Below are 15,945 nucleotides of genomic sequence, written 5' to 3' on the forward strand. Positions count from 1 at the left end.
CCTATGATTCCTTTTGGACGGAGATTCTTTGGCCACTGTACTCCATGTTCTGCCAACTTCCAGACCGTATTAGTGCAGTGAAGATGACGCAGAAACTTCAGTTGGTCGAAAATGCAGCAGCCAGATTGCAGGCTGAGGTTCCATTTAGGTCTGATTTAACCCATTCTAAAACAGTTGCACTGGTTGCCTTCATTTCCAGGTGCAATTCAAGATGCTCACATTGGTCTTTAAAGCCCTAATATCTGAAAGACCACCTGCTTTTAATATTAACCTTATCTATTGTAGCGTCAGTTATCACCCTACAAACATTGCATGCCTTTGCAAGCAGTTAAAGATCTTTCTGTTTATTTACTGACTCTTACTGCAAGATTTATTTTTTATTCTTGCTGCTGTTGTTCCTGAAATTATTACTATTTAGATAGTTAACTGTATGGATTTCAGTGGGTGGGTGGGTGGGTACACACACACACATTGCAAATGGCTTTGCGATTTATAAATGAAAGGTAATATTAGGTTCTTTTAAAAGACGAAATATTCCCTTCTCCATCTTTTGCTTTACTTTACATATATAAAGTCTGCAGCCTTTATTCTGCTATCAAGAAATGGTTCATGTACTGGTTGTTCAGAGTTTATTTCACAGTAACAGAAAGGTTACAATTTTCAATTACAAGAAAGCCATTTCAACAAGATTTATTTCTATAAACAAATATAAAATCAAGATGTTACCCTAACTGTGTATTTCTACAACTTAGGATAAAAGAAAGCCAAATTAAATTTGTTTATAAAATATCCCAGCCTAAACATATGGCTTCATTAACATCCTATACAATACATTCTTAAAACTATATTCATTTGAGTTTCAATAGCACCTATTTATAAAAAGATGCATTTTGCAGTTTAATGAAGTGCAATACACCTCACTAAGGCAAACATTTAATTAACAGATCTAGAATAACAAGTTAGAGTACTGTACTCCTTCAGCAATTCACTGCATTGACATTGTACAATACTTAAGGGAAAAATAAAGGCTACATCCTATCTTGGTAAAATAAAGTCATTAGTTTTTCCTTTGATGCAGCATTTAGGCTGTAATATACATACAATATAATTACTATTTATCAGCAAGTTGGCAATTAAGTATTTCATCTAATACTGGATATCAAATTTTGATTTGACAAAATGTTCCATGTCTATAATTTCAAAGTGAACTAAATGTGTATCTTATTGGAGTACTACCATTTTTATTTCAGTAGTTTCACACGAGTTGATAAAACATGAATCTAGTCTAGCAAATCAAAACATCTATTTTCACTACTGCTTAATAGAACGTATCTATTTCATTGGAAATACTTTTTAGCAGACCAACTTCTGTTAAAGCAAGGTTCTGAAAAAAATTCACACATTGCCAGAAAAATGATAGATTGCCTTTTGCTGCAAGCTATAATTTATATTGAAAACTATTCTCCAGTATAAACAGGACAAGCACTCAGGAGAGTCAAACTGGTTTCATTGAAATCCTGTGCACACCAGCTCTTGCAGAGGTCCTCAGCACTGAAATATCTTGGAAGGAAGGCTGAGTACAGAAGCATTCACTGCTGTTTAAGGGCTGAATTTTATACAGCAGAATTAAGTGGTAAAGCTGTTCCTGAAATGCATTGTATGAAATGCATTGCATGCAATGTAGAAATCCATTTCTATAAATGGAAAGGTGGCATGTTTCAGTTCTTCATTCAAACTCTCCTAGCACACAGCAAATTAGGGAGACTGCTAAGAACAGTCAAACCTGAAATCTGAACTTGTACAGACCAGGAACCACTTTACTGCCCAATTCTGCTGGTATATAGATGGCCCTGAAGCTACAAAAGGTCCAGCAAGGCTCAAGGAATGTGATACACAAAGCTAGATAGAAGTACTTACAGTCACATTACAAACATCCTCGGAACACTATAACGTCTGTAACTTAATAAATGCTTGTCTTCGTGCACATATTACTGTGTTGGATTGTATTCCTACGCTTGGATTATATGCATAAAGAAGAGAGATAATAGAAGAAACCCCAGAAGCTGCAATTTCAGCATCATTAAGAATAAGTTATGTATCAGCAGTGTAATGCCAAGGCAATTAGCAAAATAGTGGAACTTCAGTGATGGCCTGGAAGAGAGGGGAAATGTCCAAACTTTTCTACATATTTATGATTTGCACTACCACCAAATCTGCAATACTGCTTCTGAATACATTAGATGAAAATTTTTGAAGCTGGCTATACAAGTTACTTACGAAGCTTCGGATTTTATTTGTATATGTATAGATTAAAATGCAATAAGGTTTGGCAGGTTGAGCAAGGGAGAATATTTTATTTCTCAAATATTTGCCATAACTTTAGGGCAGCGGGGAGATACTAGTCTGACAAAGGCTTAGTCTGAAACATTTTAAAACAAAAAGTCACACTGTTGTGCTAAGTGTGCAAAGAAAAATGAGTCCAATTACTTTTCTAGATCCACTTGTCTATTACATCAGTGGTTGTACCACAGCACATTCCTGCTTTTCCTATAATTGTTCATAAAATATATTCTTTTACTTTTAATTAAGAAATTTTACTAGGCTACTTATGAGGATTTGAGAGCTTAAGTTCTGCAACACTTTAGGAAAGCTTATGCTAGAAATTCAATGTATTAAAGATTTATATTAAAATCATATTAAGTGCAGTTGAGTGGGAATCTGACTTAAGAGATCAGGTGCTTTAAGTTTTCAAAGTAGCTTGACACACAGGGAGGTGATAATACTATATTTCATCAATGTGCAGGAATAATTAAAGACTGAGCAACAGTCTTCTCTTGCTCATGCAATATTATTGATTAAACTTGATCTTTAAGTATATATACTTATCCTACCACTGCATGCTTACTCAGTTTTACATACTGCATATTGTATGTATAATACATGAATGCCAATTTTGCAAGCAGTAATAAAACAGGTCTGGAACATAAACTGTTCTCATTTAAACCATTATTTTAAAGACGAGGTATTCAGTTATGAAGAGACAAATATAAATTTGGAGCAATCAAGCATGGAGGAGTATACCTAATTATATTCTGACATGCTTTTCCTCTGCCTTGTAGCTACACTGCGGCCAGTGAAGTTTTGAAAAGAGCATTACTTCTCAAAGTTATGTGATCTAGTCTTTGCAATACAGTTAACACTGTAGGCACAGAAATACTTTAGAAATGGCTGCATGAAAAGGAACAATTTAGTACAGGTGACAACTGCTGCTGGTGCATTTAACAAAAGGTTTCTCACACAGTTTCAGTCAATTGGAGGTAGTTGCTTGTCAATAAACTGCTTCACATCCATCATTTCCTGTTAAGGGGTAAAAAAAAACAGTGATCTAGTTTAATTACGCATATTGCAGGAATCAATACACAATAAAACCAAGCATATGGCTGGATTCCTTACAATGCAAAGTCATTCTTACCCTGGAAAACATTCTTTTCCATTCAACCAAACTTGAAATACGAACTGTCATTTTACAGTACTAAAAAAGGAAGTCCCACATACAGTCAGCCTGCCATTGTATGTGCACCGTTTTGGACCAATACTATAATCCTATACCCTTTAGCCAAGAGTCTTTCCAAACTGAGTGTTTGTGGACATGTTGGTGTGTTGGCTGCAGTGTGTAGATGTGTCACGCAAACACTCCCCACACTCCTTCCAGGGCTGGAAGTGATTAGTTTAAACCTCCGGTGTGCTAGTAAAACTGTATTACTGTGTTGCAAAATGCTGCATGTCTAAAAAAGTGTGTCACCAACATGAAAAGTTTGAAAAGCTTTGCTCTAACCTGTGAGCCCCATTGAACTTAAAGGTAAAGGGACCCCTGACCGTTAAGTCCAGTCGCGGATGACTGGGGTTGTGGCGCTCATCTCGCTTTACTGGCCGAGGGAGCTGGCTTTTGTTTGCATGACTAAGCTGCTTCTGGCAAACCAGGGCAGCGCACAGAAATGCCGTTTACCTTCCCGCCGGAGCGGTACTATTTATCTACTTGCACTTTGACGTGCTTTCGAACTGCTAGGTTGGCAGGAGCAGGGACCGAGCAACAGGAGCTCACCCCATTGCGGGAATTCGAACCACCGACCTTCTGATCGGCAAGCCCTAGCTCTGTGGTTTGAACCACAGCGCCACCCACGTCCCCCACTGAACTTACTGGGACTTATTCTGAGTACAGATGTATGACTGACTGCATTGCATATAATGTCAGCAGGTTCCATGCTAAGGAAGTCAGAATTATGTTGCAAAATACTGGGTATTTGGTTGGTTTAATTCACTATACCTGAAAATGTGGTATTACTTAGAAAGAGGAAGTGCAGGACAATGTTAGGTCTATTACAGTTGTATCCTATCCTTCAATTGTATCTATTGAGTTTTTTTAAATGTTTTAATAAATTTCAACTAGTTCTTGAAATAAAATTATATTGTTACAATTGTTTCAAGGCCTTATATACTAGTACAGTGATACCTCGGGTTACGGACCCAATCCATTCCGAGGTGTTGTTTGCACCCCGAAAAGTCCGTAACCCGAGCAGCGCGTTTGCACATGCAAAACTGCACAGAATGCTTCTGCGCATGTGGTGAAACCTGGAAGTAAACACTTGTGACTTTGCCGCGTTTGCAACCTGAAAAAACACATCCCGAAGCGAACACAACCCGGGGTATGACTGTATGGCTTAAATGGAAAACAAAGAAACAGAACATCACTTCAGATGATATCAGTATATTGCAGAACAATTACCTCAATACTCGAGCTATGCATCATGCCCGAATAAGTTTTAAAACTTATGTTGCCAGGATTTAACATTGTCTTTAGTGTCTGAGAAGTGACGGAACCAAACATAAGCGGAACTAAAGGATCGCAGTCACCATGGCACTGGAAAATGGGAATGTCTCTGTTGACACAGTTGATAGGACCCTGTCAAAAGGCAATACATTAGAACATTAAGAGGTGAAAGGTATGCACAACTTTTTATTTTAGCCCTCCAAGCAGTTCACCATCCCTTTCATCTCACTGCTCTATGACATAGGTTAGTCTGAGTCACAGTGGCTAGGTCAGCATCATGAAGTCAACACTCTGGCTGGATGGGAAAAGGAATCCGGAAGGCACCCCACTGGCTAAGCCTCTCATACTAACACTTTAAGGAAAATATCCTTTTCATGTGCTGTTCTAGTGAAAGGTGCTGAAGAAACATCCAGCTGATATCACAATACCTTCTTTAGAAATGCATGGAACCTGTTTTAAGTTCTTGGGTTCATGAAATACTGTTTATATTTTTCTATAGTCAAGATCTAAGAGGGGATAGAGGCATGGAGAAAAGGACCAAACAGAATGCTCTTTAACTTGCTATAAGCTGCCTTTATCACTGACTGTTATAATTATGCCTCTCTGTCATGAGAATTGAATGCAGAAATATAAATGGAAAGCTTTTTTTAATATAACCATAACCAACCTCAGTTCTTTTGAATTTTAGTAAAGCAGTACACTCACTACCTGTGGAAATGAGGTCCGCAGCGGAAGCCAACAGCTGAGTGCTACAATACCCCCCAGCTTCTGATTTGTTGTGAGAGCTGTGTACAATGATAAAGCTCCTCCCTAGTGAAAACAAAAAGAGCACTCATTACTGCAATTACATATTAAAATATGCTCACTGAAAATGCTGTAATTTCAACTAGGCTTCCCTACCAACATTTAGAAACTGGTCAAACAGCACATCTGCATTTTTATATTCTAGAATCAAACACATAGATCTTACATTAATAGTTCTTCAAAATACAAGGCAGACCTCCTTGAGGCAATATGTTCTCCACTACCCCAACTCTCTTCAAGTGTGAGCTGTATTTGAATCTTTCACTTCCAATCCTTGGGCCGATTGTAAAACATTTGTTTTCCTATGGGCACTTCTACAAGGACCTTTAAGCATGTTGGAGTTCAGGTGGCACAGCTCCTTCCTTTCATTTGGGATAAGAATGAGCAAAGTGGCTGGGTTTGGGGACACTACTGAGGAGATGCAAAGGGACAGGTATTGGTTTTCTTAACAGGCAACTGACATGTCTGTGAAACTATGTATTGTAAAACTCTACTTTAAAAACAGCAAATCTGTCTTTGTTTGCATCTTGCTCTAAGCAGTCCTCTGCTGTACACAGCAAATGCAACCATACGAACTCCCATGCACAAGATCCAAACTTAATTAAGCATATTCGTCCTTTACGATAGCTTGAGCTCCAAGGGACCACTTCATCTCCTGTACCTCATGCTGTTAACCTAGAAATTATAACATTTACAAGCCATATAAAAATGATTGACATGTATTCTTTAGTGGTTGTTCCACAGATTGTGCATTCCTGTATCAGAGTGCATGCAAGATCAGAACATTCCCTAAAAGGTCTGCAAGGTAGATTTCAGGTAGAACTATCAGTGCCAAGAACATATGTAACTAACTTTTGTTTTTAGCGTATTTAATGAGTTTGAAAATTGCTACTCAACCTGAGCTTTGAGGGAAGGTAATAGGAGTATGTCCAATCCACAAAACTAAACTCCAGGAAAACTTTATGCTGCCAAATGCTAAACAACTATGATGAGCATATGCACAAGAAAATGCCACTAAAAATGTGCTGTGGGTCTTTTGAAGGTCACAGAAAAAAATGGTAAGTGGGAAAACTATCTAGAATTCTATGTTATATGGTAATAATAGCAGGTGTGTCGTACTATAAAAGTCACTTTCAACTTACACAGAAATGGTGCTAGATGTAAAAAAAAAAGTAATTGGCTTTACCTGAGAAAATCCTCCCAAATTATTCGTTTGAGGGTATTTCCATTCCTTACTTCTTGCTCAATAAGTGCTTTCACTGCAACCATAAAAAGCTAACTGTTAATGGTCATCACAAAAAGTAGACAATTGACTGTCATGGAGAGAGCCACTGTGGGGCTAATAGGTAAAGATGAGACATTAGTCCAATTATCCAGCCGCAGGCATAGCTACAGATAATAAATCAGAATCTTCTCTTCTTGCTAGGCTATAAAGCCTCACCTAAAAGACTACCTCAGGACGAGGTAAACAGGCAAAGATTTAAATACACTCCTAGCATCAGTGAAATTCTACTGATTCTTAGGTGACAAATATGATTCCATCTACCCTAAAGTTATGGGCCAAGACACCTTCAAGGGGGTGAGCCATTTTCCCATGCCTTTCTACTGTGTCTGCTTACCTGTACAGTATATACCAATTTTTAACCTAAGGCTCCCAAAGCAGTGAACTTATATATATTAATACAAATACTGTAAAATATATAATAAAAGTGGCAAGCTATCAATAAATTTGTTTATCAATCAAAACAAAACTGCATAAGAATTGAGCCCCAATACAGATCATGTAACAGATTTGATTATGACTAGGTGGAGTGCATTGGAGGTTGCAGAAATCTCCCATTCTGCTTTGGGTTAGTTGTGGGAGCAAAGAAGTCATCAGAACCACCTTGTCAGGGTTTATTTTCAAGTTCAAATTACTTTAAGACTACTTGTCTGCAACCTACCTATTGTCTGCAACACAAATGATGCAATTGCAAGTAGAAAAGGGAGAAGAGAGGTGAGAAATAGAATGGTAATTCAAAAAGTTGAGTGACATAATGGGATACAGCCCCTGGTCAAAAGAAATGTCCTGGCTACATGCCACAAATTGTGGCAACAACCCATTCTATTAAGATTGCAGTCATTCTGTGGTTTGGATCAGAATAGGAATAGGGGCCCATTTTTTCCTCAGAGGACTGAATTCCGCTGGGGAAAGTGGGCTATATACCGGCACTGGGAAGGCCCAAATGTGCAGGGTGACCATACACATAGCTTTGGCACTAAAAATTGGCTCCATTTCTCACTGTACAACACAGAAATGCAGCAAGCTGCTCATGAAGATGTAGTTGTAAACACCAGTTGCTGGGAAGCACAAGAAACCACTATTGCACTCATGTCCTGCTTATGAGCTTCCCATGGCATCTGGCTGGCAACTGCGAGAACAGGATGCTGGACTAGATGGTCTGATCAAGAAGCTCTGCTCATGGAGTGAACATAACATTTAAAAAATTCTTCCAATAGCACCTTAGAGACCAACTCATACCAAGAACAAACTTAGTTGTCTCTAAGGTGCTACTGGAAGGAATTTTTTTTATTTTTTATTTTGTTTTGACTATGGCAGACCAACATGGCTACCTACCGGTAACTGAACGTATCTGAAGAAGTGTGCATGCACACGAAAGCTCATACCAGGAACAAACTCAGTTGGTCTCTAAGGTGCTACTAGAAAGAATTTTCGATTTTGTTTTGAACGTAACATTGTTATAGATAGAACATACCATTCTCTGATGCTTGCTTAATCCCAGCTTCATCTTCCTGTGAATCTGAGAGAGCCAAGATATCAAACCTTAAATGAAACAATGTAGATAAATTTAGTGGGAAAGGTTTTTAAGCACTACCTGCTTCCATTATTATAACACAATCAGGAAGTGGTTAAAAATGTAATCCATAGTGTTAGCAGAATAAAGCCTTTTTCTTTATGCTGCAATATAAAAAGGGATTTACTGGTCATGATGGTGACAAAACCTTTGGTACTGAAAGTTTGTGTCTCTAAACTGTCATATGTCAGATGAGGACTTGAGAAACGCCGCTTCCAAGGAAAGCAAGCAAGGTAGCAGCTGGACCAGAACTAAAAGCTTACATGGGCTATAGCAGATTTAGTCAACGTGTTGCCCTGCAGATGTTTATGAACTACAACTGCCATCATTCCTGATCATTAGTGATGCTGGCTAGAGGTGATAGAGGTTAGGCACCCAACAGCACTTGAACTACCACTCAACTACAGAAACAGCAGGAGTTGTATCATCAAGACAAATAATTGAGTAGTAAAGGTTTTGGGAGACTATGGTGTAGCAAGCTTAAATGTTAGGTGACAGTCAACAGTAGACTAAGATACAGAACCTGAGGGAAAATAGCCAGAGTATGTACAGGCATGAAAGACAGCCAAGGAAAGAAGAGGCCAAATGAACAGGCATAGAAAACCTTACACAGGGTCTTAGGGATCAAAGCTGAATGCTTCTGGCAGGAAGGGATTGTTGGGGAGAAACAACAGTGTCTGCAAAGAATTGTGGCTGAATGAATGCAGGATGGAGATCAAGGATTTGAGGAAACAGTTGGATGGATGGAGTTGAAGAAGGGAGAGGCAAGCAAGAGGTAGGGTTAGCTATACTGATCACTTTTTCTGGTAACGCGTCTGAGCTTTTAAGCACTTTGTGAATGATTATAAAATGATATAGCTTTTCTACCACTAAATCTGTGTGTAGGGAAGAAAGCTGCCTGTCATCCAGCTTTTAAAAGTCTTAAGAGCTCCAATATAGGCAACTCTGAACATGAACATGAGCTTTGAAACAAACCACAGATCAGATCCAAACCAGAGGTTATTGTGTCTTTATGATAAAAGGCGCATTTATGATTGAAACTAAACAGCAACATGTGCTATATAGAGGAATACAAAGCAAACTCTGAACAAGGCCATGTGTCAGTACCCCAATTCATGTGAATGAAAGGAAACACTGGCATAATGGGCAGCAATGTGTTTGACTATGTGCTCCAGGCATCCCCAACCTTGGCCCTCCAAATGTTTTGGACTACAATTCCCATCATCCCTGACCACTGGTCCTGTTAGCTAGGGATCATGGGAATTGTAGACCAAAACATCTGGAGGGCCGCAGGTTGGGGGATATCTGTGCTAGACTAAACATAGGCCTCTTCCTCTTTATGAGCTGTAGTCCACAGAAAAGACACAACTGTGACCATAGTCCATTATATCATACATTATGTGAAATTAAGGTGACTATAGGTTCAATCAGTGTTTATTGCATCCATGTCACTTCCTCACTTTACTATGTAGTGACCAAAATCAACCTACTCCTTCAATATTCCTCCATTTGGAATAAATAACATTGTACGTTCAGTGAAAGAGAATGCAACAAACCTAAAGAAAATGACAAAATTATTGCAAATCCACTACTTACCAAGAAGGCATAGCCATGTTCATGTTTAAAGAAACTGGCATAACTGGCCTGGAAATTGGGGAGAAAGATTTATTTAAAATTAACAAAAACATTCAAAACAACCATTTTCATGTGTTTCTGTAATATGTAACTCCTGATAACTCCTGATAAAGACCATATAAAATAGGCGGACCTCCTTAGAGAGAAACTTTTGTAACTGGCTGAGACAGGAAATGAAATTTTCTGACCCTCTTACCCCTGCTCAAATACCTGTCATTTCTTGGTCAACAAATATGGTGACCCATCACATTAGTGCTATGTGAATCATGTACATTTCTCCTCCTGTGCTCACTGACACACTGGGAGCCAATAGATCATTTCCTGGTATTCACACATTCTGTTTCCCTGTGTTCCTTCTATCATGAAACAAAATACATGTTACGGACCTATTATTTCCCACCTTTTCAACCTACCAGTCCCTAAATAAGACTAATACTGAGCATTTTGATCCAAGACTTGGGCATAAAGGGCTTTTTTCCATTCCTGAAATTGGTTGGCTTACTTGGACAAGGCAGTATAATATATAACTTAGGATTCACCATGAAGATTGTGTGTTTGGGACCCACCTTCAGCCCCACCCCTTCATTGAAGTCATACTCCTTGTTTTGAAGTTCTGTCAAGTGGTACTTCCCAGGTGGTCCCAAGCCACCATTTGGGAATCAGTGTCCTATAATAAAAAAACCGTACATACTTAAAAGATACATGGCAAAGCATGGACTTAATGTGGGATATTGAAGATTCTATCACTTTAAGTCATAAGCTTAATGACTTCATTTATAGCTCATGTTCTCTTTGAAATTCATTTTTGTGTATCTGGGAATGATCAAAGCATGGTTTTTTCAGGCTCACACCTAAATTACCTTGGTATTTCTCCAGTCTCTCTCTAAAGTGTCATGCTGCACTCTGCACCACAACCTGTACAATGTCTCAAGTTATTTAAGGATATTCCACAGGAGAGGAAATTCTAATGTAATCCAGAGCCCCTGTAATGATAAAACCTAAAAATGTTTCAGAAGGAAGCCCCTAGGCACCTGCATTTCCCTGCTACCTTGTATTTCCTATTGTTGTACCATACTGTTAGCCACCCTGTGCTTCCACTGGGTGAAAGCGTGGGGTATATGGAAACAAACAAATAATACAGCTGGAGAATCTCTTGGATGCATGCTGTTGAGCCCCACAAGCAGATTTTTGCAGCCATCTGGTCATCTCAAGCAGCTAGAAATTCTAGATGCAGGTAACCAAGGATTTGCCTTCTTGTCTGTAATGCTGGATGTGTGATGGAAGGAATCACCGTTCAAAAACATGACAGACAAGTGAAAGGAAATTGTGCTTACTCAAATCACTGCTTGCTTGTTGGGAACTGCTACTCACTACTATCAAACAAGCAAGTGGTTGGCACATGAAAAATCTCCAAAAGACCAAACTATTAATCAGGGAATTAAAACTGTGCCTTTATGTTGTGTGCAATTAACTGAAATCACGGAAATATGCTTAATAGAAATGAATTTTTAATTTTAAGAAGAACCAAAAAGCTGAATATACAGCAACTCTTTGTTTCTCAAAGAAAACATTCAGGCCATCTGTTACAAAACATGTAATTGCCATCTAATTTTGAAAATGGGGTTGGGGGAAGAACACTAACCAAAAAGGATTAATATACTTACGCATGTGGGCAAATATACTTATGTGTGGGGCTTCTGATTCCAGCAAATGCTTCTGCCCACCCATGCCTATTAGAATACAGACAAAACAAAAAAGCTTGTCATTTAAAATCTTCCAGTTCATTTAAATACACCTATCTAAAGTCATTACTTATGTCACAATTTAGCATCCTCTTTTTAGGATATAAAACCCAACACTTTAAAAGGAGGGTCCATTTCTATCAGGATTTATTTTTAAATTTGATTTAAATCAGATTTCCAATTCTTCAATGTTTAGATCAGTATAATTTTGCAGTTTATGCTGGCTGTAAGGCAAAGATTAGGATTCAGCTTCAAGACTGAAAAGAAGTGAGACAGTAATGCAAAGCAAAAATTATTGCTACAACCAGTTAAACTGCACATGTGTTAATTAAATGTTAATTTCAAAATGTAACTTTTGGTAACTAAGCCCCACTGGAACGAATAGACATTGGATTGAACTGTATAAAATAATTACTTTGTTGGGAAGCACAATGTGAAATAAAAATATTAGAAGAGGATTCCTGTTTATTCTTTTCTAGACTAATTTCCAGCCATTAACTTAAATCAGGTGGCAACCTGCATGTAAGTTTAAAAGGATACATTCCATGGCACTATGTAAACCAGTAAACACATTTCAAGCACTAAATTGATTCTTACCTGAATCTTTACACCCCAAACCATACATAGATTCCTTCCCTAGCCAGGAAAACAGGGGGAAATGAATGGTGATGGGGAGAAGCCCAGCCACCAACCAGGTACCCTTGGAATAACAGGATCAATGTTGGGGGGGATGTTATTTCTCCCACCAAAGTTGTTGCTGGAGACCTATGCTTTTCCCACCCTCCCTCTCCCTATGCAGGTGGATGAAGAGATTACTCTCTCTCAAGGAGAACAAAAATGAAGGTGTATATTGGGAAGTGTTGCCCAATAAATAGTCATGACTGTTTAGTCATTGAGAGAAAAATAAAGGATAAAACTCCTGGCCACCCTGAGCTCAAGGTGGGGCAAGAAAGGAAGGTGGGGTGCCAAGCTAGTTCTACAGGATTAAGGCCACTCCCACTGATAATACTAACAATGCTATATTGTTGTATCATGGCATGTGCAAGGGAAGTAAAATGCAGAATTAATATTTTTTAAAGTAATAAAACTAGTCTGAAAAATCCCAGGATATAGTAATCCTGTTCAGAAGTAATGGTATTAACATATGGAGGTTGAGCACTGAGTGCACATAAGCCAGTAATAAGCTGTCATGGGGGGAGCTGGTGTAGATTTGGCTGCAGTGAGAATTCAACACATAGCATATTCTCTATGTAGCAAGCTGCATTTTCAAAGGCTAAGATCATATAACAAGCTAAATATTTCACTTACCCTGTATCTCCTAATCCATGAAGAAATATGACCTAGAAGTTAACAGCACATTAATTAGACCATTTATTTTTTTAAAGATTACATGGTACAACATTTGTTGAAATGTATTTGGTAGTTGAACTGTGAACCACATTCACCTTGGGCACCTGCTTGAGGTTCACCTTTTTCTTTTTTCACAATGAATCAATCATGTATGTAAACAAGTCATTCAAAACTGCCTTTGCACGGCAGCTCTCCATGCAGCAACTATCATCCTGAGTACTGGATGACCATGTTGATCAGTTCCAGTGTTGTGTTCCTCTGACCAAAAAAATACAGTGGACGCTCGGGTTGCGAACGTGATCCATGCGGGAGGCATGTTGGCAACCCGCAGTGCTGCATCTGCACGCGCGTGGGTTGCAATTTGGTGCTTCTGCACATATGCCAAAACCTGGAAGTAACCCGTTCTGGTACTTCCGAGTTCGGCGTGGTGCGCAATCTGAAAACGCACAACGTGAAGCAGCTGTAACCCGAGGTATGAGTGTATAGAGGTTACAATTCTATATATCCTTACCTGGGAGTTTGGTGGGACTTCCAAAGAATCAGGACTGCATTGCACATATTTTAAAGATAAAAGAATTTGGGGTGGAGAAAACCAGTGCAGCAAGGCACACAGAAACTGTTCGACATACAGAGCAGTCACCTCACAGATCACTGTGTGTGGTCCCTCCTATGCAAAAGCACCTATGAGAACCAAAACCCATTTTGTATTAAATTTTGTGTGATCCTGTACTGGTTTGACCTTGTAGTGTGAGCTAGGTAGCAAGTTTCTGAGCTGGGAGCAAAGCCAGCAATCTCAGAACCACTTGGCAAAAAGAAACTGCATGCTGGTTGATGCTCTGGTGGTTCCATTTTTACTTCTGCCCTCAAAATAGAACTACAGAATAAAAACAGAATCAAACTGGCCACTCATATGTCTTTGAAATAAATTGTTGTTGTTTCTTCATTTCTTTCCTTATAATTAATGTTTATTTTGTCCTTTCATTTTAAGCCTTTCTATATTCCTTTTCCTTATAATAATTATGAGTCCTCGGGGATATAGGGCCCCACCAACGTAATTAGCAGTAGCCTGTGCTGCTCATCAAGTTGTTAAAAATAGTAATTTTTAAAACCTGACAGATATCCAGCAGCATTAAACCACATTTGAAACCTTCATAAATCAAACTATTCATTAGAAATTCTCACCACCTAAGCAAATAAAATGCTTATGTGGGACACTCCTGCATGGAAACTGACACCAAAATAACTCACATAGTTCTACTTTGCGCTTCTGGTTTTTCTGGTGCAAGTGTTCATATTCCAAACACTTTTGAAAGAGACAGCAAAAGGTGATGAAATGTTTTGTTGCAGCCAAGTCTCTCAACAAATGAGAGCATGTGCTGGCTTCCCAAAGCCTTCTCAGCAATTCATCCAATTGCTGTGACATTCGGTTGCGATTTTCTCACCTGCCCACACAGGATTTGACACCAAGGCCGTGAAATGAAAGGTATTTTTAGTTTTAGCACAAGAAATTACTACTTAGGGTCTTGCTCATAAACTTGGATTAGCACTGAGGCAAGGAAAGGACCCAAGCGGCTGCACGGTCTTAATTAGATTTTCAAGCGCAACAACGCTTTGTTAGGCTCATATTGTGAAACCCGGCGATATTCGATTCTGAGCTTGGCCAGATTTTGCTTTTCTTCCCTGAAGAGGGAGGACGGGGAAGAGAACGCTGTTTGGTTTCTGCAAGAACTGCTTGCAGAATATGCATCTTTACCATATATCAAAACTGTTGATCCACCGCGCGTCTGTTCATATGGCGTACTTAACATTCATCACAGACTTTAAAGACTAAGCCCGGCTACCTCGAACAAAACCCAGGACTTTTACCTACAAGGGGGCGGCCGGGGGGCCGGCGGCGACTGAGGTGCGGCTCAAGGGCATTACCGCCCACCGGGAGACAAGCCTATCCAAAAGCCAGGCCAGGGGCAGGAGGTGGGGGGGGGTGCTTAGTCTTACGGCACTGATGTGGGCCCTCCGACTCCAAAACAAGTCGCGCTGCGTTCCGCGGGGCTTCCTCCCAAAGAGTCAGTGAGTTTAGGAGTGGGACGCCCAAGACGCCCCCCCCCGCCAGCCCCTGCCTGGTCAACTCTTTCCCCCGCCTCCCCCCCTCCTAAAAAAGACCACCCCCCTCATTACGAGAGGCGCCAGGCGCTGCCGCTCCTTCTTCACTCACCGCGGCGGTGGCCTTTCTGGCGGCCGGGACGATGGCTGGCAGCGGGGCAGACATGTTGTTGCCGCACATACACGACTCTCCGACCCGCAGGGTGGGCGGGGGGAGGCCGGTGAGAAACTGTCGCGGGGAGGGAGGAGGAACGGGCGTGGCGGGGAAACGGATTGGAAGGAAGAAAACGGGGAGGAAGCTCGCCCGGGCCCGCCTTCCCCGAATGCTACGTCAGCGGGAGTGAGCGAGCGCACGCCCGTGCGTGCCTTTCTCTTGCGTGTGGCGTCAGCAAGCGAGGGCGGCCGTTAAAAGGAGGGTCCTCCCACAAGCGTGTAGGCCTCTTCGGGGCCCTCGAACACCTGGTTTGTTTCTGTGGGATGGATTCGCACACGGGTGGGGGTGTTGTTGTTGTTTTTGAAAAAGCACCACAACGGCTCCTGCTCAGCCTGCAGACAGGGTTTCTAGGTTATTATTGGCGCCGCGTTTTGTTTTCTTCTCTCAAATGGATGGGGAATGGGGTTTCGACTCCGT

General features: G+C 40.2%; 1 protein-coding gene across 1 annotated transcript; it reads right to left on the reverse strand.

The window, feature by feature from the left end:
* Nucleotides 1-3,229: 3,229 nt before the first annotated feature.
* On the reverse strand, nt 3,230-15,622 carry LYPLA1 (lysophospholipase 1). The gene is given in 10 exon segments (XM_033155212.1): nt 3,230-3,357; nt 4,784-4,960; nt 5,537-5,638; nt 6,819-6,838; nt 6,841-6,891; nt 8,389-8,456; nt 10,084-10,131; nt 11,787-11,852; nt 13,173-13,204; nt 15,427-15,622. Coding segments are annotated over 10 exon segments (687 nt in total). The 5' UTR covers nt 15,496-15,622; the 3' UTR covers nt 3,230-3,303.
* Between the last annotated feature and the right edge of the window lie 323 nt (nt 15,623-15,945).

The sequence above is a fragment of the Lacerta agilis genome, chromosome 7, assembly GCF_009819535.1.
Source record: "Lacerta agilis isolate rLacAgi1 chromosome 7, rLacAgi1.pri, whole genome shotgun sequence".
In the NCBI taxonomy this organism is placed as follows: Eukaryota; Metazoa; Chordata; class Lepidosauria; order Squamata; family Lacertidae; genus Lacerta; species Lacerta agilis.